We start from the raw sequence: 27,121 nt of genomic DNA, 5'->3' as shown, positions 1-27,121 counted from the left end.
ATGGGGCCCTGGGGGAGGTTCCCTTTTCCATTCAGGACGCCTCGCTGCGCGCTCTGGGTATGTCACAGCCGTTGCCGGCCCGCCGGGCCCCTCAGAGGGAGGCGCGGGAAGCGCTGAGGGGGAGAAAAGGCGGCGCGCGCCCGCCGTTTTCCCGCCCGCCCAACGGTCGCCGCGAGCGCGCGCGAGAGGGAAGGGGTGAGGGGAGGGGGGGGGGGGGGGGGGGGGGGGGGCGGGGGGGTGTGTGTGGGGGGCGGGGGGGGGGAGCGCCCGCTCCGCCGCCGCGCGGCCACGCCCCCCGCGGCCATTGGCTGCGCGCTGTGTTCCCCCCCCCCCCACGTGCTGGTTCCCGGAAGTGGAGGGGTCGGGGGACAAAAGGCGGCAGCGCGAGGCGGCCCGGGGCCCGACGGCGCCCAACCGGCCCGGGGCCCGACCCGGGCCGTTTCGCGCTGCCCCGATGTAAACATTCCACAAAAGGGCTCCCCGGAGAGGGGGCGTGGCTTACTCCCCCGACGTGACGGCGGCGCTGTCCGGCGTGCAGATTGGCTGTGTCCGCAGCGCGCCGCCCAATGGGGAGGCTGCGGGGGCGGGAGGGGGCGGGGCGCGCTGGCTGTACGGACATTTTTCTCGGGCGCTCGCTCCCCCCTCCCCTTCCTCTCCACATCCCCTTCCTGGCGGCCGCGGCCAATGGGGGCGGGCGAAGTGGGCGGGCCGAGCGCGGCGGTTGGGCGGTGCACCGAGCGACTCGGCGCTCGACCAATCGCCGCGCGGGGCTCCCCCCTCCCTGCGGCGGGGAGGGGCGGGATTTCCCGGGGAACAGAGAAGCGGGCAGCGTTCCGCCGCGGCGGCCGAGCGGCGGTTACCCCATCCGCGCCCCTCGCTTTCCCCGCGGGCCGAGCGCGGGGCCGCGCCCACCCCGAGCCCACAGCCGGGAGGGAGCGTGCCTCCGCCGGGCGCCGCCGCTTCGAGGTAAGGGTATCGGCGGCGCTGGGGGGACGCGGGGCTGGGAGGTGGTGTGGGGGGGTGGGCAGCCATCCGGCGGGGCGGGGTCGGACCCGGTGCCGTGGCGAGCCCTGAGTGCCGGTGTGCGTGCGTGTCTCTGTATGTGTGTGTGTGTGTGTGTGTGTGTGTGCGCGCGGGGGGAGCCCGGCATGGCGGGAGCGGCGGGCGGGGCGAGCGGCGCTGGGCGCGCTGCGGGACGGAGCCTCCCGCCCCCCGCTCCGCCCCCCGGCGCGGGGCCGCCTCAGCCCCGCCTCGCCCCGCCCCGCTCAGCGCAACCCTCGCAGCTCCGGGCCCTGCCCACCACCCGTGCCTTTCCAGCTCCCGTTTCCTGCTTTCGCGTTTCTTCAGACGGTTCCCGGCGAGCACGCGGAGGGTTTCCGCGCCGCGCTGCCCGCACGCTGATTCATAGCACCTGTAGGATCATCTCCATCCCGTAAAAGCACAGCGTTAGGAACAGCCGCACGGGGCGGAGGAGGCTGCCATCTCCCAGCCCGCACTTTCCTCCCCTCCACCCCTCCCAGCTGAGGGGCACCGTGAGTAAAGCTGGGGCTGCAGCGCGGGGAGGGGCCGGAAGGCACCCAGACCTCCCCTTCTACTCACACAGGTCCCTTCAACCCCAAATTCTGTGTCTCCTGAATGATCAATAGGGGATGGGGAGGCTGTACAGAAACCTTCAGCACACCCAGCGAAGCGATGCATAAATAAGAATGCAATCCCTTTGCATTTAAGTACGCACAAGAGCACTGCTGTGAACAGGTGCTGTAAGAAATGGTTCACGCTGTGCTTGTGGCCAGCAGTCTCTGCTGTGAGCTCGTTAGAAAGGCATAACCATGACAGGAGCGAGTCACTTGCCTTCCCAGGATGTATGATCCATGCTCTGTGCTGGGATGCCCTCGTGGCTGGTAAAGCTAAAGCAGATCCGCAGTCCTGTGGCTGGTGTTCCACACTGCAGGGCTATGGGTGCACTCTCAAAGCTGTGCCACTTTCTCCCAGCTCCTCTGGCTCTGCTGTCACAGTGAAGGTAATGGGTGGCTGCAGGTACTGCGGTCATCCTGCCTGCATGTGGAGAGGGAGAGCAAAGATGAGGATGCCAAGGCTCAGGGAGAGCCCACATGGCAGGGCATGCCAGGAGCAGGCAGCCAGGATGTCACATCTCTGTGATCCTGAGCCATATGTGTGCTGCTTCCCAGCTTTGGGTCCTTTCCACCTCGGGAGCAAACTCCTGTCTTTCCGTACGGCTCAATCCAGATGTTAATGCTTGACATTCAGAGTGACAGCAACGAGCTGTCAGTATGAGGATCTGTGCGTTTGGGTGTTCTTCAGCATGCTCAGACAGCAGGTGATGTGCAAAAGTGTGCCTGCTGCATAGGATTTTTCATCATCTCTGGCTTTTAGTGGCATGAGTGCTCCCTTTTAGAGGTTCATAGAGATTCACAGGGTGCCTGTGGCATGCTGTAGCCTCCTAAGGGCTTTTAAGCAGCCCCTGCACATCTTAAATGCTTGACCTGCAGCTATGCTGTTTCCCTGTTCCTTTTCAGGAGTGCCTCACATCTGCAAGGACTGAAATCTCTCTTGTGAGGTTTCACAGCTTGCTCTTGAAAGCATCATTAGTGTGCAGAAGTGCTGTGGCTCCAACAGGTGTCAGACAGCAGACCTGCACGATTCACTGCCCTCCTGCAAAGGGATAACTTACAGCCCAGGAAAAGGAAAGTGAAAAAGCAGAGTGCAGCTTTTGTCCTCCTGTGGAGGGGTATATTGCTGTAAAGGAGTGCTCTGACTGAAGTTAAAAGGTAGCTTGGATAGGAGTGAGGCTGGGAGGGATGGGATGCAGGTCCTCATGTGGTCTGTGTAGAGTGGAGCTTGCTCTGTGAAGCCATTCCTGAGCCAGGAGCCTCAGATGAATGCTTTTAATGAAGGACAGTACCTAAAGTTTGTGGACTTGCTTTCAGTCTCACGCAGACCATACTGTATTTTTCAATCTTTATTTTTCCCTCCTCAATTAAGACCACAGATGATGCAGTTTGAACTGGGGGCTTTCTGAATGTTTGAGTCAAAGTCCGCATGGAGATGGGTGCCCATCAGCGGGCCGTGTTCCGCTGCCTAGAGAACCATATGGTAACCATAGCGCTGCCTGTGATGTCAGCTCTGTGCTGCAGAAGTTCTGAGTGGTTTTGTGGTCGTAGTTACCCACGGAATACTACTCTGCAGCAGGTACAGCTTGCTACGCTGCAGTCTGCCCTCCTGAAGGAGCAAATCCTTGGGACATACCTGGTAAAGATCAGTGGGACCTCAGGGATGGGAGGAATGCACTTTGGGAGCTTTCACCAGCATGTGTTCCCCCGTGAGATGCAGGAGCTGGGGCAGGTGCAATGCTTGGCTGTCAGCAGAGCCCAGGGCTTCAGTTCCAGGTTGTGGAGCCTTCTAGAAATGGTTGCCACCAAGGCTTTGCCCAGACTTTCCCCGGGGCCTGGCATTGTCATGCAAAGCTCCCAGATTTGCTGCCAGCCTGCTCTGCTTGGTCCAGGCTCCATTAGCATACAACTTGGAGTTTGTTCAGAGCGAAAGGCTATGAGAGCAGCTCCCTGTGAGCCCAGGGGGCTGTTGGTTTGTCTGTAGCTGAGCAGAAAGACACCTGGTGCGGGTACAACAAGCTAAGAAAATTCCTGGAGCACGCTCGGGTACGTTCTGAAGCTTTGGGGCTGGTATTCTGGGAGGTGTAACTTGCAGCGCAGCTTTAAGCAGACACAAAGAGCTCTTCCTTCCCTCCACGTGGAAGGAGCTGTGTGAGGAGCTGGCTGCCAGGTGTATTTTTGGCAGTATCTTTGTATATTTCCCCAGTACCTTGGTCTGTTATGTTAGTGAAGGGTTTAAGGCTGCCCTATACACTTACTATGGGGAGCTTCATGTGTTACCCAGGCAGAGTCAGCATCTCCATCTGGCTGAAAGTTTGATTTGGAGAGGGCTTGCTGTACAAAGGCAGCATGGGCAGTGTTTTGCCTCTGCCCTCCTCTTGTGCTCTAGGGCATCTCTGGTGCCTGAGTCCCATCCAGCCTGGGCTGCCCAACGGGGTTCAGGATGGGCTTTACTTTCAGTGACAGAAGAAATCCTTAACTGGAAAGCAGGGCTTTATTTCTAACAAGAAAGCTGCATGTTTGCAGTATACACGTTTCATACAGAATGCTGAATCTTAGTTCTATTTCCCTGTCTCAAGATAGCGACATGAAGGAATCGACACGAAACTCGTCTTACCTGCTCCTGGCAAACTTGGCGTTCCCGAAGCTGGCAGGGAGCGATTAATCAATGTCCCTCTCTAATTGCTCTGTTTTGACCAGGTTTTTTAGTGCTTCCCGAGCATGAGTTCAGAATGAAGCGGCGATTGGATGAGCAGGAGTCACCCGTGTACACGTCGCAGCAGAGACGTATCACCAGCAGCACCGACGCTTTCCAGCACCAGCACCGTGTGCTCGCCCCGGCACCTCCGGTGTATGAGGCAGTCTCAGAGACCATGCAGTCTGCTACAGGGATCCAATACTCAGTAACTCCCAGCTACCAGGTAGGTCTGCCACGTCCTAGGGGGGAAATTGCAATTCGACCACTCAGTATGTTGTTTTGCATGGCGGAAGTCCGGGTCTGGGACAAGGTTTTTGTTTCAGTTGCCTGGTGGGAGAAAAAACTAGGATGGGACAATGAACTTCTAGTAGGTCTCACTTGAAGGGTGGCCAGCAGGGACAGGGAGGTGATTGTGCCTCTCTACTCTGCCCTCGTGAGGCTTCATCTGGAGTATTGCATCCAGGTCTGGAGCCCCCAACACAAGAAAGAGGGGAAGCTGTTGGAGAGGGTCAGAGGAAGGCCAGTAACATGATGAGAGGACTGGAGCACCTCCCCTACGAAGACAGGCTGAGGGAGCTGGGCTTGTTCAGCCTGGAGAAAAGAAGGCTACGAGGTGACCTCATTGCAGCCTTCAGTACCTAAAGGGAGCCTACAAACAGGAGGGGAATCAACTCTTGGAAAGGGCAGATAACAGCAGGGAAAATGGTTTTAAGTTGGAGGAGAGAAGATTTAGGTGGATGTCATGGAGAAGTTCTTTACTGTGAGAGTGGTGAGGTGCTGGAACAGCTGCCCAGAGAGGCTGTGATGCCCCGTCCATCTCTGGAGGTGTTCAAGGCCGGGTTGGATGGGGCCCTGGGCAGCCTGGGCTGCTATGAAACGTGGAGGTTGGTGGCCCTGCATGTGGCAGGGGGTTGGAGATTTGTGATCCTTCAGGTCCCTTGCAGCCCATGCCATTCTATGTGATTCCGTGAAGCACATTAAGGTTGCCCTGACCACACAACGTGATGTTACTTGGCTTCTTCTGAACAACACTCTCTTGAATGATTAAGATCACAGTCTCTGAATCCTAGAGACAAGTGCATGCAGAGATTAGATCCGTGTTTCATTAGCAAGGAGAACACTTGTTCTAGCAGTGTTCCTGTCACAGACTTTGGATATCTTGGGTGATCTTAAGCTTAACAGGCTGACATTTAGATTGGAGGTTTTCAAGCAATTGAACTGTTAGAGATATCACCACAGGGTCGTTAGGTGCCTCTTTTTGTTCTGAGAGGCTTCCACTGCTGGTTTTAAACTAAAAGAGAGGAGATTTAGATCAGATTTTATGAGGAAATTCTTTACTATGAGAGTGATGAGGCTCCAGCACTGCTGCCCAGAGCTGTGGGTGCCTCATCCACGGAGGTGCTCAAGGCTGTGGTTGGGCTCTGGGCAGCCTGAGCTGGGAGCAGCCAGCCTGCAGCAGGGGAATGGTGCTGGGGGAGGGCTTTAGGATCCCTTCCAACTTTTTTAGAGAGGAGAGAGAGCCTTGGCTCGATCTGAATCACACACCCTGTGCGTTTCTTCCTTCTGTTAGCACTGGTGATGAGACAAACACTCACGGTCCTTTCTGTCTCTCCAGGTGTCAGCCGTGCCACAGAGCTCAGGCAGCCACGGGCCGGCCCTGGCAGCGGTGCACAGCGGCCACCACCACGCCGCCCCAGTGCAGCCACATGGCAGCCAGGTGGTGCAGAGCCACGCACACCCAGCCCCCCCAGCTGTGCCTGTGCAGGGCCAGCAGCAGTTCCAGAGGCTCAAGGTAATGTGTGTGGAACAGCCCAAAGGTTTGGGATTTGTCTGAATGCGTGGCCTCAGAGGGTGGGAGTGCAGGAGTGAGGTGGGAGTGCAGAAGGATGTATTCTATATTCTGTAAAATCCTTAAAAGAGAAGAAACTCCACCAAAAGTAGCCCTTGTGAGTAGTTGTGTTAGATTTGGCTCTAGCAACAAGGCATACATATGAATTGATAGCTTGTCCCACATGCAGGGCAGGTCTCTTCCTGTCGAGCTGGAAACCAGTGCTTTGCTGGGCAAGACGCTTTTCTGCTTCATTTCCATTCCCCTCTGAAAATGGTTTTGTAACACGTGGTTCTTTCTCCCAACAAAACTGCTGGCTGTCCCTCCAAGATGCAAGGTTGGGACTGTCCCTGCTCACCTTTCCTCCCTTGCTGTCTTTAATTCCCGACATGGGAGAGGGCCCAGGTGCAGCTGATTACAAACTGCACAGAGCACTCATGTCAGGCTGGGCTGTGCTTTCAGTATATCTGGAAATTGGCTGTTGGTACACGAATGGTTCATAAACTTCTTGCTGTTTGAGGCGTAAAACAATTTGCCTCCCACAGTTGCCATTTTCAAAATCCTTATGTGTCGAACTGAAATGTCTGGCTTTCAGAAAGCGTGTACCTGGCAGGCATCTATTCCTCTGAATATGTCATTTCCACTTTCTGCTTATTCTTAGACTTCTATAATAATTTCCACACATGAATGCAGGAAAAATGCTCAGTCTAGTTCTGTTTATCCTAGCAGTCACATCACTGGTGGTGACACGGGGAATTTGGAGAATGTGCCTTCTGACTAATCCTGTTGATTTGAGTTGTTTTTGGTTTATTTATTATTATTTATTTTTCTTCTTTTTGGTGTAGTTTTCTGAGCTTTTCTTATTTAAGTGATGCTGTTATGACTCCAACCAAGATCACGATCCTTAATTCCCCCTTCTAGGCTCAGGGCTCCCAGCTGTGCTTTCAAATACGTGTTTTGCTGAGCACCGGGGGTGACATAAAATCTTCTGTGCCAATGCAAGCTGTCTGTTTTGTCTCCAGGTGGAGGATGCATTGTCATACCTTGACCAGGTGAAGCTGCAGTTCGGCAGTCAGCCGCAGGTCTACAATGACTTCTTGGATATTATGAAGGAATTCAAATCTCAGAGGTAAAAAGCTTCATTCTGCTGCTTCCACCCAGGCTGCTATCACTGTATGCATGTTTGTAGGCATGGCAGCACAGAGCAGGAGTTCAACTCTGCCCTTCCTTTCCAGAGCAGCATACCTCTGTGGTAGTGTGAAAGCAGTTGTGTGCTTTCTGTTCTGAGAGTCTGAGGATCTGTTCTGAGAGTTTCAGAATTTCTTCACTTATATCCATTTCTTCATTGATACTGGAAGAATTGCTGCCTACAGCTGCAGTTCCCAAGCTCAGCCTTGCTAGCTGTTTGACCTGGCTGTCTGGTGGTCCTGCCCGCCTGCCTGGTCAGACTTGTGGCTAGATCTCATTGATATAAAGCAGTCTGAACAAATAAAATAATCCTTATGTCATTCTTAAGGTTGGTAATGTATTTATAGGAATGAGTTTCCCTGTGTTTCATGGGTTCATAGTAAGTTATAGATGGTAAGATAGAAATGCGGAAGGAGAATTGTTGCCTGCAGAGCTTGGGTTGCCACAAGGAGGGAGTTTGAAGATGGTGACGTTCTGATTTTATTCCTTGCTCAGCATTGACACTCCAGGAGTGATCAGCCGCGTATCGCAGCTCTTCAAGGGCCACCCAGACTTGATTATGGGTTTCAACACCTTCTTGCCTCCTGGCTACAAGATTGAGGTGCAGACAAATGATATGGTGAACGTGACGACCCCGGGGCAGGTTCACCAGATCCCCACTCATGGCCTGCAGCCCCAACCACAGCCCCAACCCCAGCATCAGTCGCAGCCTTCAGCGCAATCGACCCCAACACCAGCACAGCCAGCGCCGCAGCCACCGCCTGCCAAAATCAGCAAGGTGAGAGTGAGCGAGTGGTGTTTGTTGGCTCCTGCGTGGGGGACTGGCTGCCTCCAGCTGACACTGGTGTGGAGGTGGGGAATTAAATGGGATTTGCTGCCTCGGGATGACCCAAATCCCAAGAAATTCCTCGTAAAGCAGAGGCCGTGATGGAGACATTTCTCTCGGTGTGAACATTTGTGCGTGTTTCCAAATGCTTGGCGTAGTGACGTGGTAACATTGCATTGCTCAAAATCTCATTTTCAGACTGGCCAGCTGCTGCAAAACAAAAACAAACAGAAAGGGTAGTCTGGTTCAGCCATCAGCTGGACGGGTGTGGGCGTTGTTGACCAAACTGAAGTGCAGGGGTTCAAATAAAATGACCACAGTGTTGTCTTAAGTATCAGTTTGTGTGCCTGAAACTGAGACCTCTCAATGACAAAGGGATTTTGTCTCTGCTTCAGATGTAATCCAGATGCTGCGTCCACCATATGTATTTTACGTGATTGAAAACAGAGTAGGGTAATGTAAGAGGCTTTTAAGAGCTCAGTCGAGATAAAATCCGGTGTATTTGAACCTCCAAATGTGCAAAGAAGGGAAAGAATCCCCAAAATTTCAAGGATTAATCAATCTTCACTATGTACTCTTGGTCTCCATATTGAAAAATCTGCATCTTCTCTTGCTGTTTCCTTACTCCCAGCATTCTTAACTAGAGACAAAGTAACTTGCAGTGTTGCAGAGAGCCTAAATGCTTTGCTTCTGTATTTTGATGACTGAATGTATCTCTTGTCAGATCTCAGTGGCAAGGAGAAACAGCTGCTCAGAAAAAGTTGAAGGGGCTGGTGTGGTGTCTTCCTGGCTGGCACACCCAATTTCTATTTATTTTTGGTTAGTTTGCTTTGGATAGTGGCTCTCTTCTGCTCAGTCTGCCTTTTTTTGTGCTTCTGTTAATCTTTAAAACACTGATTGGGAAATGAGACAACACAATTTTGGCTCTTGACAGTAGTTTTTGCTTAGACGTCTACTAGGAAGTATTGAGTTTGTGGAAGAGAGTGCTAAAATTCCCTAGGCCTGGGGAGGGAGTAATTATTTAGTAGCAATTAATGAAAAAAACCAAACCAGTATTGTAAGGAAGCGCATCAGAAATCATCTAGGAATATGGGTAGAGATTGCTTGACTGGGTGTAGTAGTGGCAAATGTCCAGCTGCTGTGCCTGTGATGCTTCAGCTCAGAGATGACCCTGTTGGCACCATGTACACTTACACACCACCTTGTTTCTTCAGGATATGGCACGTAAGTGGGATACGAGTGCCTTTGTTCAAAGCCTAAAGGATCTGCCCCTGTCTGACGCTGCTCCTTCTTTCTCCCCTCAGCCATCGCAGCTGCAGGCGCACACACCTGCCAGCCAGCAGACCCCCCCAATTCCACCTTATGCGTCCCCACGCTCACCACCAGTGCAGCCTCACACACCCGTGACAATCTCTCTGGGAACCACACCATCCCTGCAGAACAATCAGCCCGTCGAGTTTAATCACGCCATCAACTATGTCAACAAGATCAAGAACCGCTTCCAGGGACAGCCAGACATCTACAAAGCCTTCCTGGAGATCCTCCATACGTATCAGGTGAGCTTTGGCAGTGCCAGGTGGAGTCGTTCCACTTTCTTTGCTGCCTGAGATGGGAATTCTGGTCTTCTGCTGGACTTCTTTGTGTAGATCTTTTCCAATGTCAATAATTATTTGCTTACCACTGGCTCGCAAGCTAAGCGGAGCTCCATTGTGTTAAAAGTGAAGAAATCACTTCTTTGATCAGCGTCCCCCTAGTCCAAAGCCAGCTGAGCATTTAGCACAGTCCTTTGCTTTAGCTGCTGAGACCTTTGCTGCTTCATTCTTTGTATTACTGAGGGCTTTTTTCCTCTGTCTCCAAAAAAGTTCAGACATCCTTTCGTCTGACCCTTCTCTTTGTACGACAGAAAGAGCAGCGCAATGCCAAGGAGGCAGGGGGCAACTACACACCAGCGCTGACGGAGCAGGAGGTGTATGCACAGGTGGCTCGCCTCTTCAAGAACCAGGAGGATCTGCTCTCAGAGTTTGGGCAGTTCCTGCCAGATGCCAACAGCTCGGTGGTGAGTCTGCTTGAGGCAGGCTGGGGCTGGAGCACCTAGTGGGGAAGCGTCTCTGTGGGGAACCAGAGCTCAGAGCAGCGGAGTTTTCTTGTTGTCTTGCGTTTTTGGAGTGGTCTTTTACCAAGTTTAGGAGGTGGGTTGGGATGATAGACTGTTTTCTGTCAATAACTTGTCTTTTCAATACAATTCCTTTGCTCGGAAGGGTTGTTCTGTAACCGCAGTAAGGTAGGTGGGTCACCTCGAGCTGGGAGGAGCAGACATATTAGGGTTTGGCTGGTGAGGTGAAGCTCGGCTCTGATGATCTCGTGGCTTTGTTTGTAACTAAGCTGTTAAGCAAGACGACTGCAGAGAAAGTGGAGTCGGTGAGAAACGATCATGGAGGCACAGTGAAGAAGCCACAGCTCAACAACAAGCAGCAGAGACCCAACCAGAATGGCTGTCAGATCCGGCGGCACTCAGGAGCAGGGACAACCCCTCCAGTGAAGGTAATGGCACGTGCTGCTAGCTCAGCAGCTGTGTGTTTCCCAGGAAACTAAAGCAAAACTTAGAGCAGGATCATGCTTATTCATTTTTCACGTGATAAATGTTGTCATGCAGTGATGACTGATAATTCCTGTAGCTGAATTGGCCCTCTTCAGCTTACTCATGTTTTGAGAGAGCAGAGCTTAGCCTTGTCAGAAGAATGGTTTGGTGGTTTAGAGCCTCTGCAGTAGGACAAGTGTGCCTGCTTTGTGTGCTATGTCCTGTGGGGGGAAGAAAAGTGTGAAAAGTGTTGGCACATCTAGCTATGTTGTTTAAATCCAATGACTTCCTTCCTCTTCCAGCTTCTCCCCTCGAAATGCAGCGAATTAATACATGTTTGGAGGCAGCTTTAAGCCTTTCTGATGTGGAGTGCAGGAGGTAGAAGTTCGCTGCTTTTAGGGAGGTCTAAGAATCAACTGAATGAATGGTGGTTTAAAAAATATTTTGGTAGTTCTGCACATTAGTTAGAAATTGAGATACTACAAGCAGTGATTGTTTCAGTCAGCCTGTTAAAGGAAAGGATACGACCTTGTATTACAAATACATGGCGTTCTGTGCAGCTAATTAAAGATGAATAGATTAACATGGAGGCCACATTTTAAACAAGTTTCCCTCTGAAAAAGCCACTCTTCTCTCTGAGAGCAAGTAGTGTGGTCTGGAGGCTGAAGCCCTTGTGTGACACATGGTCAAAATACAGTGACTCCTCTGCTGAACAGCCCTTTCTTGTGTTATTTTTTAACAGAAAAAACCAAAGCTGCTTGGTTTGAAAGACCAGTCCTTGGCAGAAGCCAGCAAGCATGGCGTGGGGACAGAATCTCTGTTCTTTGAGAAGGTGAGCAGTGAGACTGAGAGAGCAAGGTCTGGTGTCACTGATTGATGTCTGTAGCCTGCATACATCCTGATCTTTTTTTTGTCACAGTGAAGTTTGTGATATATGTGCCACGCTGATAACATTGGTCTGCTTGACCTCAGCTGTATTGTCTGATCCCTGTGTCAGATCTGCTGCCTTTTTTAGAAGATTGGTGGTGTTCTTTACATGGACATCTGTGTCTTTTTTCCCTGGGGGGCTCATTCTCTAGTTCTCACCTGCTGCTGATGCTCTGTGGCAGAAAAGCTTGGCATCAGAGCCATGCTGGCTCCCTCATGACGTATGTTTTGCAGCACACTGAGCCAGCTGGTGGTGACTGGGAACCACTCTATCGCTCGGAGGATGCGTAGGTGTTCCCATGAGTAAACGTAGAAATCCCTGCTGCAGAGCTGTAACTGTAATGACGAGTTTCTTAATCATGATAGATCTGTTTGATGTGTAGATGCTAACTGTTCTCATGGGAAAAGTAATGGTGTTGGAATGAATTGCTGTTTTCTCATGCTGAGGGCTGCAGAGCTCGCTGTGTGTGTGGTGACTTGAGCTGTCATGTTGGGGGCCTGGAGGGGTGCTCACTGTGACACGGGTCTCTTAGCCCTGATCCCCACCCAGGTGGGTCTGGTGCTGCAGGCACAACTGGGCTTGTGTGTGGTCCAGCTGCTGGGAGTTTGATTCACTTACAACTCTCTTCTTCAAGGTAATGCACTTGAGTGGCAGCCATACCAGCAAGGAGATGGCTTCCTTCTCTTTTCTGGCTCCTTGGAGCCTCTCCAACAAAGCCCTGCATAGGTGGGGGGAAGCACAGTGTTGAACGCAGGCCTCCTGGGTGCTGATGGGCGAGCTGCTCTCACCTTTACCCTTTCCCCTCTTCCCCAAGGTCCGCAAAGCTCTGCGAAGCACAGAGGCATATGAAAACTTCCTTCGCTGCCTGGTTATTTTCAACCAGGAGGTGATCTCCCGTGCAGAGCTGGTGCAGCTAGTTTCCCCATTCCTGGGGTAAGTGCCTCTTTGTGTGAGGGGGAGAAGCTAAATCCAGTGCATCTGTTTGTGATGCACAGTAGGGAAAGAAGTGCCAACAACCTTGGTGGCTGCGTGGTTTGTGTCACAGAATTAGTCCACAGCACTATTGTGGCCTCTTGCTCTGGAACCATGGATTATTTCACTCAAGAAAAGCTCAACTGTCCAATTACACAGGAAATGTCCCCTAAAAAAAGGAGTGCTTATACAAACCCATTAAAATTACCAAAAAAAAAAGCAAAGAGCAACTGAGTTTTGCCCTGAAGCCAAACCCGATAATCAGTACTGTCATTTAAATAGAAATTATAACTTCGAGTACTGTACAGAATGAGTCTGTATTAATCACCTAAAATCACTGTAATAATTATCCTCTCATCAGCTTGGGGCAACTCTGTTTCTGTGATTTGAGCTCCTAGTTCCTATGCAGAAGGCAGCAGCAATGTAAGTTGGGTTCGGGACCCCATTACACTGGTTGCTGTGGAAGGAAAGTGCTTCAGGGAGCTTATGCTTTCTGCAGCTCTACTGGAATTAGGCATCAGCAGGAAGCTGGTTTTGGCTAGGAAAGGTGAAATACTCAACCAAAAAAAATCTGCATTTCTTCCATTTGCCACCTGTGCTCCCGACTGGAAGGGTGAATATCTGCATTGGGAAAGGGTGTCATGCAGTTCTTTTACTCTGAAGGCAGACGTTACCATAAATCATGTAATGGAGGAGCAATAGATGAGCAGTGATTCCAGTAACAGGTCTGATTTCTCATATCACTGCAGCTGTTCACCACCTGACCAACAGACAGGTACTTGGTTCCCACTTGTTGGAAGTGGGATTGAGCAGAGAGGTCCTCTCACCAAACTGGTAAATCAGAGAGTCTTCTTGGGCAACTTCTGTGTCTTGCAAGCAGTTCTAGCCTCAGTATCACAGCTCAGCACTGCGCACTGCTTTCTATTTAGCTAATTTTTCACTTCATTCCTTTTATTTCCAGGAAATTCCCCGAACTGTTCACCTGGTTTAAAAACTTTCTGGGCTACAAGGAGTCCGTTCACATGGAGACTTATCCCAAGGAACGGGCCACTGAAGGGATTGCCATGGAGATAGACTATGCCTCCTGTAAAAGGCTGGGCTCCAGCTACCGCGCCTTGCCCAAGAGCTACCAGCAGCCCAAGTGCACGGGGCGGACGCCGCTGTGTAAAGAGGTAAGCAGCTCCCAAGCAGCAGCCGTGGGCCAGAGGAGGGCTGTTCACAGCACAGCACATGAGAGTGCTCAGCTCTCTTGCAAACATGTGGATTGGATCCAGGATCTATTTCCCAGGGTGAGGCTGTGCCAGATGCAGTGCCCACAGGGCTTTGGTGGCTGCCCTCTGCTTTTCTCCAGTGGGGATTCTGAAAGAGTTGCACAAAGCATTGGGGAGTGTCTGGAAAAAAAGAACCTCAATAGCTGTGAAGTTTAAATACTTCTACCAGGGAGTATGTAATTCAAGGTGATTGCTGCCTTTTTCATCAAACTCTTGCTTAGTCTGCTTTCAGAGTTGTCTCTAGTCCAAGCTTACAAGAAAATCACATCTTCTGTACAGAGTTTCTCCTTCATATCCCTCTCATGCTTCTTTCTTTCCACCTGCAAGGCTGAGGTGAGCCGACGTGGTGTGCTGTGTCAGGAGGTTGGCTCCCCATCGGGAGCGTTGTTGGCCTAGGGGCAAAGCTGGCCTCCCGGCACAGCACTGCAGGACCAGATGCACTCCTTGGGTCCCTTCATGTAACCACCTTTGGGTTGGAGAGGAATGGTGCTGGCTGATCCTGCTCCTTCGTTGGTGTTAGAATCCCCCTTCCTTGCGTGACTGCCGTCAGCAGGGAGAGCAAACAGGCAGAAGATTTTGGAACATCACAGTTTTGCCCTCCTTTCCTTGAGAAATGAGGATGAATGCAGTGATCAAGTCAAGTGGTGAGCAGTGATACGTGGCTAATTGAAATGATGGCAGGATAGCAAAAACAACTCGGGCAAGAAAGAATTATAAGTTTTTAATCAAAGTCCTGACACATCTCTCAAGAGTATCTTGTGTGATGCAGCTGTAAACTTTTCTTTCTGCAAGAATCCAATGTCTCAGTTGTTCAGGCTTCAGTCTGAGGAAAATTAGGCTTGATTTTTCAAGATTGCCTACCAAAATCTTTTGTTCTGTTGCTTTTGGCCTCTTTGAGGTTGCTTGGATGGTCCATTCCTGCTTTGGAGATAATGAAAAACTGCAGGTTCTCAGCATCTCTGTCAGGATATGGATTGATATTCCTTATTTGGAGGTAGAAACCACACTGTGTCTAACAGTGCTGGTTAGGATGATGACCACCCAGTGAATAAATCAGACATGTTATGAGTGAACCACGGTGAGCCAGTTCTTCCAATGGAATGGAAGGGCTCCTTTCACCTCTCTTTTTCTCTTCCCTTGCAAGTGTTTTCTTACATTTCCAATGGATGAGTTTTCCAGGCTGCTGGGTTGTTTCATCTCCGGCAGTTTGGGGTTGCCCCATGGGTGCTGGGCATCCTCTGCACTGGAAGGGAGAAGCCATTTTTGCTGCTCCCCCATCAGCAGCCACGTACCTGTGTGACACTCCCCTCCCAAGACTGACTGTCACGCTTGTCTTTCTCTGTCATACTGCAAGGTTTTGAATGACACCTGGGTCTCCTTCCCTTCCTGGTCTGAAGACTCGACTTTTGTGAGCTCCAAGAAGACACAATACGAAGAGCACATCTACAGGTGTGAGGATGAGCGTTTTGAGGTAAGTTCTTTTCTTTGGAAGTCTTGGGGTTCTGTGGATAGCTAATGGTACAGATTCTATCCTTAATGCAGTCTGTTTTTATTGTCTATCACACGTTCTCTGCATAAGAGCTTGCATTATCTGAAAGCAAGAGGCAGCATCTGGTTAACCACTTCTCTTTCTAAGCTACCACCCCTGCCCAAGCTCTGTGCACCGAGCTCTTCTCTCACATCACTCCAGATGGAATTGTTCAATGGACAGCATATAATCAATGCATCTCTTTTTGCCCTTTGTGCCCATATGGCTTGTAAGAACATGCATTCCCCTGTAATAATCCGAGAAACGATACGTTCAGGATGTTAAATGATTGACTTCTTGACATAAAATGAGAGTTAGCTTGGCAGTTACCTCAATGTGCTCAGGTCTGTCAAGTCCTTTTGTAGAGGAACTGTCAGTTGTTTTCTGCTCCCATATGGAAAATGTAATTTCTTAACAGCATCGTTCTGGTAGACGTTAAATTCTGATGCGCCATTACCTAGGCTGCAGATAAAATATAACTGGATTATTTCAGCGCAGCCAAACGTGGAAACCAGTTCTGGAATCCACCTTGTTAAACACACCCGGCTTCTTGTTTCGTGTCGCTTTAGTTTTAGTCTCTGTGAAGTATCATGTTTTATCTATTCAACTCTGGCTAACGCACCGTTCACTTCAGCTGGACGTTGTCTTGGAGACCAACCTGGCAACGATCCGCGTCCTTGAGGCCATCCAAAAGAAACTCTCACGTTTGTCTGCTGAGGAGCAGGCCAAGTTCCGCCTGGACAACACGCTGGGAGGCACCTCGGAGGTGATCCACCGCAAGGCCCTGCAGAGGATATATGCAGACAAAGCAGCTGACATCATTGATGGGCTCCGGAAGAACCCATCTGTTGCTGTTCCCATTGTCCTGAAAAGGTACCACAGCCACAATGCTGTGCCCTGGGGGCTCCGCCTTGCTCCATGTTTGTTTAGAAACAGCTCATTTCTGCCCCTGGAGGGTTTAACCTGCACAGGGATGCAATTGGAGAAAGGCATTCTGTTCTGATCGGTGGCTGTGTTTTATAACAATCGCCTTTGGAAACACAAACGCTCAGCTGGGGGGATGCAGAGCTTTTATTGTCTGCTCTGAACCTTGTTTCTTCTCCAGCCTGTGCACGGCAGCGTGTGTAAGATGAGGAAGATGTCTGTGCCGTGTGGATTGTTCAGGGCTGAACCCAATCCCTTTCCAAATCCCATGGCTGTGCGTGGCCGTGGGCTCTGACTGCTCAGGCACCACGCCTGGATCCCCATTAGTTTTCTCCTGTCAGATCCTTGCAAAAAAAAAAGGAGTGGGGGCTGCAGCTCTTTGGAGATGCATAAAGAGGAGGCTGTGTACACATTTAAGACAGTAATGTGAGGTCCTTATCCTCTTGGTGTGTAAACAAGGAAGTCTTCTCTAAAAGCACAACTGTAGCACCACTTACAAGGAGGTACTCTTCCCCCCAAAGCTTACTGTCCCTGGGAAGGGAAACCACTTTGCCACCAATACCTGCAGGGTCACAGTGTGCCCACCCTGCTGCAGGACACTGTTTTGTGAGCTGCCCTGGCTGTGCTGCACCAGGTGCTTTGCTTGAGATACTGAGCTGAGGTTCTGGATTGTGTAACCAGGAAGCTCAGGTGTCCAAAGATGTGCAGAGAGCTTTGTTCAGCAAAGGGTGTGCAGAGTGCTGCTCCTGTAAAACTCCTTTCAGTGGGACTGCTTTCATTGATGCACGTTTCCCAGGTCTCAGGCTTTCCTCGCAAGCTCGGAGTGAGACCTTTATGTCTCTTAGCTCACCCTTGGTTTCTTGATCCAAGGTTAAAGATGAAAGAGGAGGAGTGGCGAGAAGCCCAGAGAGGATTTAATAAAGTCTGGCGAGAGCAGAATGAGAAGTATTACCTGAAGTCCTTGGACCACCAGGGCATCAACTTCAAGCAGAACGACACCAAGGTCCTGAGGTCAAAGAGTCTCCTCAATGAGATTGAAAGCATCTATGATGAGGTAAGATGGTCACCAGCGGTTTCCTTCCCTCAAGCTTATATATTCTGCATATGCAGTTTCAGTTCCTTTCCTCTTGATGCTGGTGTGGTTGGGAAGTGGGATGCTCAGCCACAGAAAGGCTGCGCTCTCTGTGTTGGGATATCTGCTTGTGGCTGAGGAGGCTTGTCATCCTGCTGGTAGCAGGTGGGCTCTGTTCCTAGAACAGAAACGGGGTGGAGGAGGTTTGTAAACAGGGAGAATGTTTGTGAACTTTTGGCATCTGTTGCAGAGAGCCTTCTGGCAGCAGTGGGAGGGAGGCCTGATGCTTCCTCTGTTGCGAGGGGGTGTAATGAGAGAGGAAGTCTGTGTCACTGGGAGAGCTTTCTGAGGGCTTGTGGGCAGAGGGAAGTGCTTGGGGGACTAATTTGTGTCCTGTTTCTCACTTGTAGAGGCAAGAGCAGGCTTCAGAAGACAACGCTGGGGTTCCCACAGGCCCGCACCTCTCGTTAGCCTATGAAGACAAGCAGATCCTGGAGGACGCTGCTTCCCTCATCATCCACCACGTGAAGCGGCAGACGGGAATCCAGAAAGAGGACAAGTACAAAATCAAGCAGATCATGTACCACTTCATTCCAGACCTGCTGTTTGCCCAGCGAGGTGAACTCTCAGACGTGGAAGAGGAGGAAGAAGAGGAAATGGATGTGGATGAAGCTACCGGAGCTGCAAAAAAGCACAACGGTGTGGGGGGCAGTCCTCCCAAAACCAAGCTGATGTTCAACAACACGACGGCCCAGAAGCTGCGGGGCATGGATGAGGTCTACAACCTCTTCTACGTGAACAGCAACTGGTACATCTTCATGAGGCTGCATCAGATCCTGTGCTTGCGGCTGCTGCGGATCTGCACCCAGGCCGAGCGGCAGATCGAAGAGGAGACACGGGAGAGGGAGTGGGAGAGGGAAGTGCTGGGCATCAAGCGAGACAAGAGCGACAGCCCCGCCATCCAGCTGAGGCTGAAGGAGCCAAGTGAGTGATCCTGGGGGCACACAGGTGCTTCTGTTAGCAGCGTGTGTGCTGACAGTGCTGGCGCGCTGTCTCAGACGTACTGCAGTGTGACACTACGATGGGCTTTTACTGTCTTTTACTGTCACTGGGCAACAGGGAGTTGAGATGGGAAGATGTGAGGCAGGAGGGAGTCGCAGCAGAACAGAACCATGCAGCAGTTGTTTCATAAGAGCTTTAATTGCACACTTGCTTGTCTAAAGCATCCTTGAGTGCCCTAATGACAAACTTTCTAAAAGCCTTTCGGAACCAGAGACCTCATGGAGGAGGCTGGAAGAGCAGAGAATGTGAGGGTACCCATGGCTTAAAGGTCTTTAAAAGATATGACAAATTCCAGTAGCAGAGCTGGCTGAAGGCTGGAGCTCTTGCTCCATCCTGTCCTAGGAGGAGTGGGAAGGGCTTTCCTGGCATTCCATGCTCACCCCTCTTGCTCTTGTGTTGCAGTGGACATCGATGTGGAGGATTACTACCCGGCATTCCTGGACATGGTGCGTAACCTGCTGGATGGGAACATGGACTCGTCGCAGTACGAGGACTCCCTGCGTGAGATGTTCACCATTCATGCCTACATTGCCTTCACCATGGACAAGCTGATCCAGAGCATCGTGCGGCAGGTGGGTGCTGGCTGGGCTGGGGCTGGGTGCCAGGCTAGAGGAGGGAAGGTTGCTTGTGTCCCTGAGTGATTGCTGGTGTGTCGGTCACCTAGACGTGGCATTTTGGGGGTAAGCAGCTGAATTGCAGATGTGCTTTAACTCAGCTTTGAGCCTGCTTGAAGGAGAGGTGATGAAAGGTAACTTCTGGTGTGTTGAAATTATCACGAATATCCTTTCTCTGCATGTGGACTTCTCCCTTTGTTTTCCTGAAGCTTTACGGATATAAGTTTTCCACTTGAAAGCATTTGTGGAGCTAATCTTGCCTTAACTTTGAAAAAGAATTAAATAGCATTTAAATAGTTTCTTTCATTCTCTTCAATGCTATGAGAGCAGTGGTGCCTTTTCTAAAAAGCTTTGTCTCTTTTATCTGCCTGCTTGAGGAGCTCAGGCTGGTTGTTACATTCTAGTCCTCTTATTGGGCACATAGAAAGAATGTGTGACCAAGGGAAGAATTCTTCATGTGCCTTTTTGTAGCGTAAAGAGCAAAGCCAGATGTGAGAGGCAGGGAGTGGGATTGCTTGAAAGGCCATTCCTTGTTGGAGCAGCGTTTCAGAAGCTCTTGGTTTCAGTCCAGAGCTTAACTGAATTGAAAAGACAGTTGAGCGATTTCCGATTTTTAACTTGTACAAAGTGAGGTATCATATCTCTCCCTGCTGTCCTCACAGACAGTAGCAGCCCCGTGCTGAGAACAGCACAGCCCTTCCCACCCTGCTGCTGCTGCTGCTCACAGGCTTTCCTGCACGTAGTTTTTTCCTCTTTTTGCCACCTGCTTTTTTTGATTTAGAAGGCAGTGCTGTTTTTTCTTTTACATCCCCACTGGAAGAATTTACTGAACATGTAGCCTTAAACTCATGCTTTTATAACCTTTTTTATCCTTTTTTTTTTTCCCATAGGGCTTAAGCACTTGGTTACATCTTTGTTTCTTGCTATTGTGTGCTGATGGGCACGTGGCAGCCTCCAGCCAACGAGTCCATCCTTATCCACTGTAGCTTTTATTTCTAAAACCTGCAATGCAGGCAAATAGAGATGTACGTGTAACCCCGTGTGCTGCTCTTCTTTCAAGCCAGAATCTGCCGGGTGCCACTTACAAAGGGTGTTTTGGAGCCTTTCTCACTTTCCAAGCCGGTTCTTGCACTGAGGGTTTTGGTAGGTCACCCTGGTTTGCATATCACAGCAAGCTCTCCCAGATGCCTCAGGCGAAGAGAAATACCTTTTGCAAGAGGATACACTGAGCACAAAAGTGTTCGGTCTCTTTTATTTTCAGCTTGGCTTTAACAGCTCCCTCACGCTCACTCTCCCCTCGCTCTTCCTTTTGGCAGCTCCAGCACATAGTGAGCGATGAGATCTGCGTGCAGGTCACAGACCTCTACCTGTCAGAAAACAACAACGGGGCCACAGGAGGCCTCCTGGCTTCACAGTCCTCTCGGAACCTTCTGGAGGCCACCTACCAGCGCAAAGCTGAGCAGCTCATGTCGGAGGAGAACTGCTTCAAGGTAGAGCTTGGTGGGAAGGCAGCGAGCAGAGAAGGGCTTGCTTTGTAAAGTAGGTGCCAGTCCTTTGAAAACAGAGCACTGGTTAAGCACCCAAGAGCCCTGAGGTCTCCACAGCTACAGAAAGCCTGGAAAGTTGAAAGTTTTGGTGCTGTGCCCCCAAACTTCAGCACCGCTTTGGTGGTATTTCCAGCACATCATCAGCTGCTCTGTGGCAGAAACTGCATCAGTCCCAATAGGCAAAGTGGAACAGCACGCAAGGATGTTGATGCTTCACGTTGACTGATTTGCTGTCTCCCATTGGAATTTGTTAGCTCAAACTTTCCCATTTCTCTTGTGTCTCAACCTCTGTGGGCTGTGGAAAGATCTGCTAATACCAACTGGGCATTAAATCATTGCTGACTGTATGCATGGATGAATAAAGGTGGTGTGCTGTGCTAATCAAACCCATGCTTTCTTTGCTAAGATGCAGGAAGTGGTCAGGCCCTTTCTGAGCTAGCACAGTACTCTAGAGAAAAGTCTGTGTGGATAATCTCTCTTCCTTTACCTTCAAACTTAGGTTGGGGGCTCATGAGAGACCCGTGCTTCTCCAAAATCAGCACAAAAGGATTTTTCCAAAAGCTTGAACGTTTTTCTGTTCCTCAAAGAGTGTGCAGTGCTGCCAGCACTTTCCCTTTGCTGGCAGTAATGCAGGGAGCAGTTTTTTGCCTTAAGACTGTGCAAGCTGCTTCATTGTCCCTTTGCCTCAGAGAGAAGTGGAGGGGTATATTTTTTCTGTTTGAAACCTCACTGAATCCCTTTTGCCTTACAGCTGATGTTCATCCAGAGCAGAGGCCAGGTTCAGTTAACCATTGAACTGCTGGACACAGAGGAGGAGAACTCTGATGACCCTGTAGAAGCAGAGGTAAGAGCTGCTTGGCCACAGAGCTGACTGTGATGGTCAAGGGTGCACTGGATGAGGATGTCCAGTCAGTTGTTTGCACAAGATAGAGACGTCAAGAAAGCATTGCAAAGCTTTCAGTGATGTGAGTAGGTAAATCCTTCTTGGTTTACTTTATATTAGAGAAGCCAAAAAACCACAAAGAGAAGCACTGTACCTGCCTTTGTAGGAATGAAATACAGGGAGCCTTCGGAGGTGTCCCGGTGCTCTCCTGTGTGACTTGCAGCTTAGCCTCCTTATCACCCCGCGTGGTTCAGTGGGAAAGCAGTGTCTGATGTTGTTGTGTGCTCACTTCCAGCGCTGGTCAGACTACGTGGAGCGGTACGTCAACTCTGACTCTACCTCCCCTGAGCTCCGGGAGCACCTGGCCCAGAAACCTGTCTTCCTGCCCAGGTGAGTGGCCAGGCTGTGGGGTGAACCCTCCCCAATGGGTTTGTCCCTTGGAGGGCAGAGGGTTGCACTCTCCTGAGCCTTTGGTCTCACCTGTGTTTTAATGCCACTACAGAAGCCATTACCCTGGCAGCGTGGCATAGAGGTACCATGCTGCTGCTTGTCCAGAAAGCCTGTGGGTCCACCCTGGGCTCCTGCTCTCCAGTGACTGAGAGATAGCATGATCTGCAGGTGGCAGAGAGGTATAGAGAGGTCTGGGGACTTACCAGACTGCTTTCTGGCACTTCTGCCTTGGTTTACCTAAAACAACCCAGTGCTACACCAGGGAACTGATTGCAAATAACCATGGTTTCAGAAGTAGATAAATCCCATGGGGCGACTTGTTGTAGGAGCCTGAACCTGAATGAATTTAATACAAACTGTTGGTCAGGTTCTTGAGGGGCCAGCGCAGACCCACCAGCTACTTCCAGCCTAGCAGTCCTAGGGGGTGGGCACTAATTCCAAGAGGGATTCTCTGGTTTGCAGGAATCTGAGGCGGATCCGTAAGTGTCAGCGTGGTCGGGAGCAGCAGGAGAAGGAAGGGAAGGAGGGAAACAGTAAGAAGTCCATGGAGAACGTGGAGAGCTTGGACAAGCTGGAGTGTAAATTCAAACTGAACTCCTATAAGATGGTGTACGTGATCAAATCGGAGGATTACATGTACAGGAGGACTGCTCTGCTGCGAGCTCAGCAGGTAGGAGCGAGTGGAAGGACTGGGGTGGGCAGCTGGGCTTTCCTGGCACCTCTTGCTCCCGAAGTGAGGTGGGGAAAAGTCAGATGGAATGTCCCTGGGGGGTCCTAGGGTAACATTTAGCAGTCTTTGTGTTGCCAGGAGGATGGTGTGCTATTCTGTCTTCCCCAGACACCAAAAATGTACTGAATGTTCTTAAGGTGTAATCTCTTCTTCGTGCCTTCTACTCTGCTCATCCTGTTGCCTCTGTCCTTCTTTCCAGAGTGTGTTACTGTGGTAGGACAGTGGTTTTGACCGTTAGCTCCTCAATTTTTTTCCAGGAGGCATTTTCCCTGCATGGTGGTCCCCCCGTTTTAGGGAAGACCTGTCCTCTGCATGCAATTGTAGTGCCTTTTGAGGGGATCTGTTCTTCCAGGGCTTCTCCACTGAGAAATCAGAGTGCAGAGCATCTTATTTTCTCTGTCCCAGCCAATCCTTCTGGGTGCTATCCCTCAGCCCTTCCTGTCCCCAGACACTGAGTGGGAGTCCTCTGGTCGCTGCTGCATGGCAGAGCCCCACACACACACATGCAGTGGCTGCTCTACAACCACTGCTTTCGTGTCAAGGACAGGTGCAGGGGAGCTCACAGCTCCACAAATCACCATGGGCGTTTTCCTGGGGATCTGAAATCCTGATCTCAAGGGGTGATTTGGGTGGAGAAAACTGGGTAGGTGCTCAGAATGCTCTGACACTGTTCTCATGTCGCATGGGAATATTTCTGCCTAGCAGAGAAAACCTCTGGAGCTTTAAGAACAAACTCCAGTTAGGATGGCTATTCAGGCTTGAAGTTTCAAGTACTTTGCTCTAATATTATTACAATTTACTTAAAACTAAACGTTAACCAGAGTGCCATTGCTTAGGACATCAAAGGAAAGTGAAAAGTGCCAGACTTTGGTGAAAGCTGCTGGCTTAGGCAACCAGAAGCAGAGGTACCTGGGGGGCTCTGTCAGCAGCAGTGTCTCCTGTAGCTGCAGATATTGGGTTTCTGTTTATTCAATTATTGTCTTCCTGAGTGAACTCCTGACCGCTGAGAAAATTGGCTGGGAGATGAGGGAGTGGGAGAAGTGTCCTCTGCTTCCTGCCTTGGAAATCATCCCTTCACAGCTCTGTTGGACGTTTATTTAAACCTCTAAAACGACTGCTCTCATCTGTTTCTTGCTGATGAAATACAAGTAATTATTTTATTCAATTAGCTGTAATTCTGTTAAACTCACATTCACATCAGATAAGAGTATTCTGTTTCAGTATTGGGTCTTTGAAATGCCAATACTAAAGATTTTGATTGATTGAATTCCATCTACCCAATTCAATTGGCTCAGGGTTGTAGAAGTTACCTTATAAGCAGGATACCGTGTGCTGGTGCTTATCACAGAGCATCTTAACCTAGTCAAAATACTGAACCTCTTACACTGTAGCATGCAGTATAACTTCTCAGTATGCTGAAGGAGCTGCAGAAGCTACATTTAACCACAAACCTGTTGGACTACGTGGTGGGATACAAGAAAATACATTTTAAATTAAAAAAGAAAAAAGAGAGAAAAAGAGCACCGTGACAGAATGGCCTGTTTTTGATACAATCTTTTGGTATTTCTGAGTTCTTTTTGTCCTGTAATTCTCTTAGAGGTAGACTTCTTGGAAGGAGGCCTGTGGGCCTTTCCCAAGACCAAGACCTTCCCTCTGTCGCTAGCAAGGGCCAGCACCTGCCCTGCAAATCTTTTGGCCATATTGCCTCGCAGCCTGGCCTCTTTGCCACGCGTTACGCCGTAGCTTGGGGCTGGAGCCACCTCTCTGTAACACCTCTTTGTTTCTGTAGTCCCATGAAAGAGTGAGCAAGCGGCTGCACCAGAGGTTCCAGGCCTGGGTGGACAAATGGACCAAGGAGCACGTCACCCGCGAGATGGCAGCCGAGACGAGCAAGTGGCTAATGGGCGAAGGGTTGGAGGGCTTGGTGCCCTGCACCACCACCTGTGACACAGAGACCCTGCACTTTGTGAGCATTAACAAGTACCGCGTCAAATACGGCACAATATTCAAGACACCGTAAATGCCCTGGGCCAGGGAAGATCCCGGGAGATGTGTGTGTGTGCGTGCGCATCAAGGAAACGAGGAAGATGCCTTTCTCCCCTCACTGTGTATCTCCGTAACGTGGCCACTTGATTAGTGTGTGGCTGGTACAAGCTGTCACCAGCGGGATTCTCTGTAGGAACACGGGTGTCCCGGCACCTGCTGGGAGCCCTGCCCGCCGGCCCTTGGACTTCAGCATGCACCCCACAGGGAAGGACCCTCCTGAACTTGAGCGGTCCTGGAGAGACGCAACGAGCTCATACGCACCAGCAGTGTTGAGGCTTTATTCCCCGGTGGCCTGAGCAGCGAGGGAGGAGAAATGGAGGAGGCTCTCCACCGCCTGACCGCCTCGGTGGTCTTCAGATTCCTTGCTTGGATGTGTCCCGCAGCCCAGAGGCGCTGGGCTCCCCTGCGGGCCCCCGGACCCTCGGTTCCTCCCTTCCCTCCCCTCCCTCCCATGCTGGACTCAACCAGTGCAGATTGGTCTGTCCTTTCTAGTGCCAGTGGAACTGTTTTTTTGTACCTGCTTGTTTACTAGTCTCTCCTAGTGCCATGCACCAGCTTTTCACACACATGTACGTACACACACACAACAGAGAACAACACAATTTTAACATGTTCCCCTCCTTTTTTGTAAATAAATGTACAAATTGTCAATTTTTTTTTGTTTTTTTTTTTGTTTGTTTTTTGTTTTGTTTTTTTTAATTAAAGGAAGTATGCTTGATGTGCTAGCATAACTGTACTAGCTTCTTGTGTACCATAGTACCAGGTGGCTTGAGAATTAGTACCGACAGACAGACCTATGAGGACATTTATTACACTTTTTACCAAAGGGAGTTATCATTGTAGTGCTTTTGTGTGGAAACTTTTTTCTCCTTTTTTTGTAAATAAAAATGATGTCTTTGTTCTTACTGGAGGAAGACACTCGCTCATCCACAGCCCTGTCCCTGGTCTGAGATGCACCGTGCAGCATGCAGCATTGGGGGATGAGGAGAGGGAGTGCGTCCCACCTTGTTACGATTGGCTTCACAATCTGAGAGGAAAAAGCAGAGGCAGCGTGCGTGTTTTGTGCTTCACACAACTGAGGTATAAGCGGTCTGTTGAGATATATAAATATATATTATATAGTTTTTAATTTTTTTAATGTTTTTGTTCCGGTGGGTAGTTTTTATCCACCTAGTCTTCCAGCTCCAAGGACCTTCGCTTTTGGGAGGTGTTGCTGAGCTACTTAGCTGAGGTTGATTGTGCTTGTGTATTTTTCCCTCTCAGTATTGGAGAAAAACATCTGAAGTACCAAACCAGTATTGGATAGAGCTGCTCTGTGTGTGTGTTGGTGTGCGCGTGCAAGAGAAGGGCAGGGGCCGGGGTGGGTCTCAGTGCATTTCACTAGTGAAATCCACATATGGGATATATATTTTTTTAAGCATAGAAGTTTAGCGCTGGCAGATATTTAAACACAGGGAAGATTCTGATTTTAAAATGAAGTCGACATACAGACTTCGTAAGCCACGACAGCCACAACTGCACTGTCTCTCCTCCTCAAAGGAGGCAGCTTTCCTTGCACAAACCAGTGCTGCCAGTATGAGCACCCCAATCTGCTTCCCTCCTTCCTGGTTTGGGAGCGTGGCTTTGCTGCTGTTGTGACCACAATCTGGCAGGGATCTCTGGGCTGGCAGCTTGTCTCCTTCCCGTGGCAGAGAGCCGGGTGTGCAGAACTGAGGGGCGCAGACAGAGCCCCAACTCATTAGCAGCCCGGGTGCAGGAGACAGGTCTGGCTGTGGTGGTGACCGGGAGCCTCCTATGGAGAAAGGAAAATAGAGGGAAGCGCCCAGCAGGGAATAGCCAGAGTTTGCCAGCAATAAGTTCCCTATTGTTCCATTGGAAAGGTTTCTTCCCTACCCCTTTTTCCTCTGTATGCTGAAGGTGATCCAGCAGTGAACATGTGGGCGGCGGAGGCCTGGCTTGGGGCGACGCCTGCATGTCCCAGGGCCATCCCGCCCTGCCTGGCTGTACCATAGCAACAAGGCTTCTCTTTTTATTTGAACTTGCTTTTTGTATTCTGTAACGTGATCCTCGGCCCACTATCCATGTGATTTCTATACCAATGTTGTAAACTTGACTGTAGTGCAGTATTTCCATTAAAATATCAGGGCTAACTGCTGTGTGCGGATCCTTCTTCCCACCCCACACTGTGAGCTCCCAAGGGCGGGCAGTGCATGACATGGGGGGGCCCAGGCTCCCCATTAAGACACCGGGGCAGCAAGCAGTGCATCACCAGGGAGAAAGCCCCACTGAGCTGCTAGGAAAGCACCTATGCAGCAACCAAGCAGGGCTCTCCCAACGGGGTTTTG

The 27,121-nt window shown here is 50.5% G+C and overlaps 1 protein-coding gene across 2 annotated transcripts; it reads left to right on the top strand.

Annotated features, from left to right (window-relative positions):
* Window positions 1-26,926, top strand: SIN3A (SIN3 transcription regulator family member A). 2 transcript variants are annotated; one of them, XM_042885664.1, is made up of 21 exons: window positions 1-57; window positions 4,332-4,552; window positions 5,945-6,121; window positions 7,180-7,286; window positions 7,841-8,123; window positions 9,476-9,727; window positions 10,075-10,227; window positions 10,554-10,712; window positions 11,492-11,581; window positions 12,492-12,610; window positions 13,611-13,821; window positions 15,275-15,391; window positions 16,083-16,321; window positions 17,243-17,426; window positions 17,855-18,428; window positions 18,909-19,078; window positions 20,437-20,610; window positions 21,419-21,511; window positions 21,846-21,940; window positions 22,463-22,670; window positions 24,520-26,926. In XM_042885664.1, the coding sequence occupies exons 2-21, from the start codon at window positions 4,364-4,366 to the stop codon at window positions 24,748-24,750; spliced, it is 3,825 nt and encodes a 1,274-aa protein (XP_042741598.1). In that variant the 5' UTR covers window positions 1-57; window positions 4,332-4,363; the 3' UTR covers window positions 24,751-26,926. The 2 variants fall into 2 exon arrangements, with proteins under 2 accessions (XP_042741598.1, XP_042741597.1); XM_042885663.1 differs by lacking the exon at window positions 1-57 and adding an exon at window positions 900-966.
* The last annotated feature ends 195 nt before the right edge of the window (window positions 26,927-27,121 follow it).

The sequence above is a fragment of the Lagopus leucura genome, unplaced genomic scaffold (assembly GCF_019238085.1).
Source record: "Lagopus leucura isolate 7727_CA_CO unplaced genomic scaffold, USGS_WTPT01 Super-Scaffold_100052, whole genome shotgun sequence".
In the NCBI taxonomy this organism is placed as follows: Eukaryota; Metazoa; Chordata; class Aves; order Galliformes; family Phasianidae; genus Lagopus; species Lagopus leucura.
Note: the sequence above shows the minus strand (reverse complement) of the source record. Positions and strands in the feature narration are given on the sequence as shown.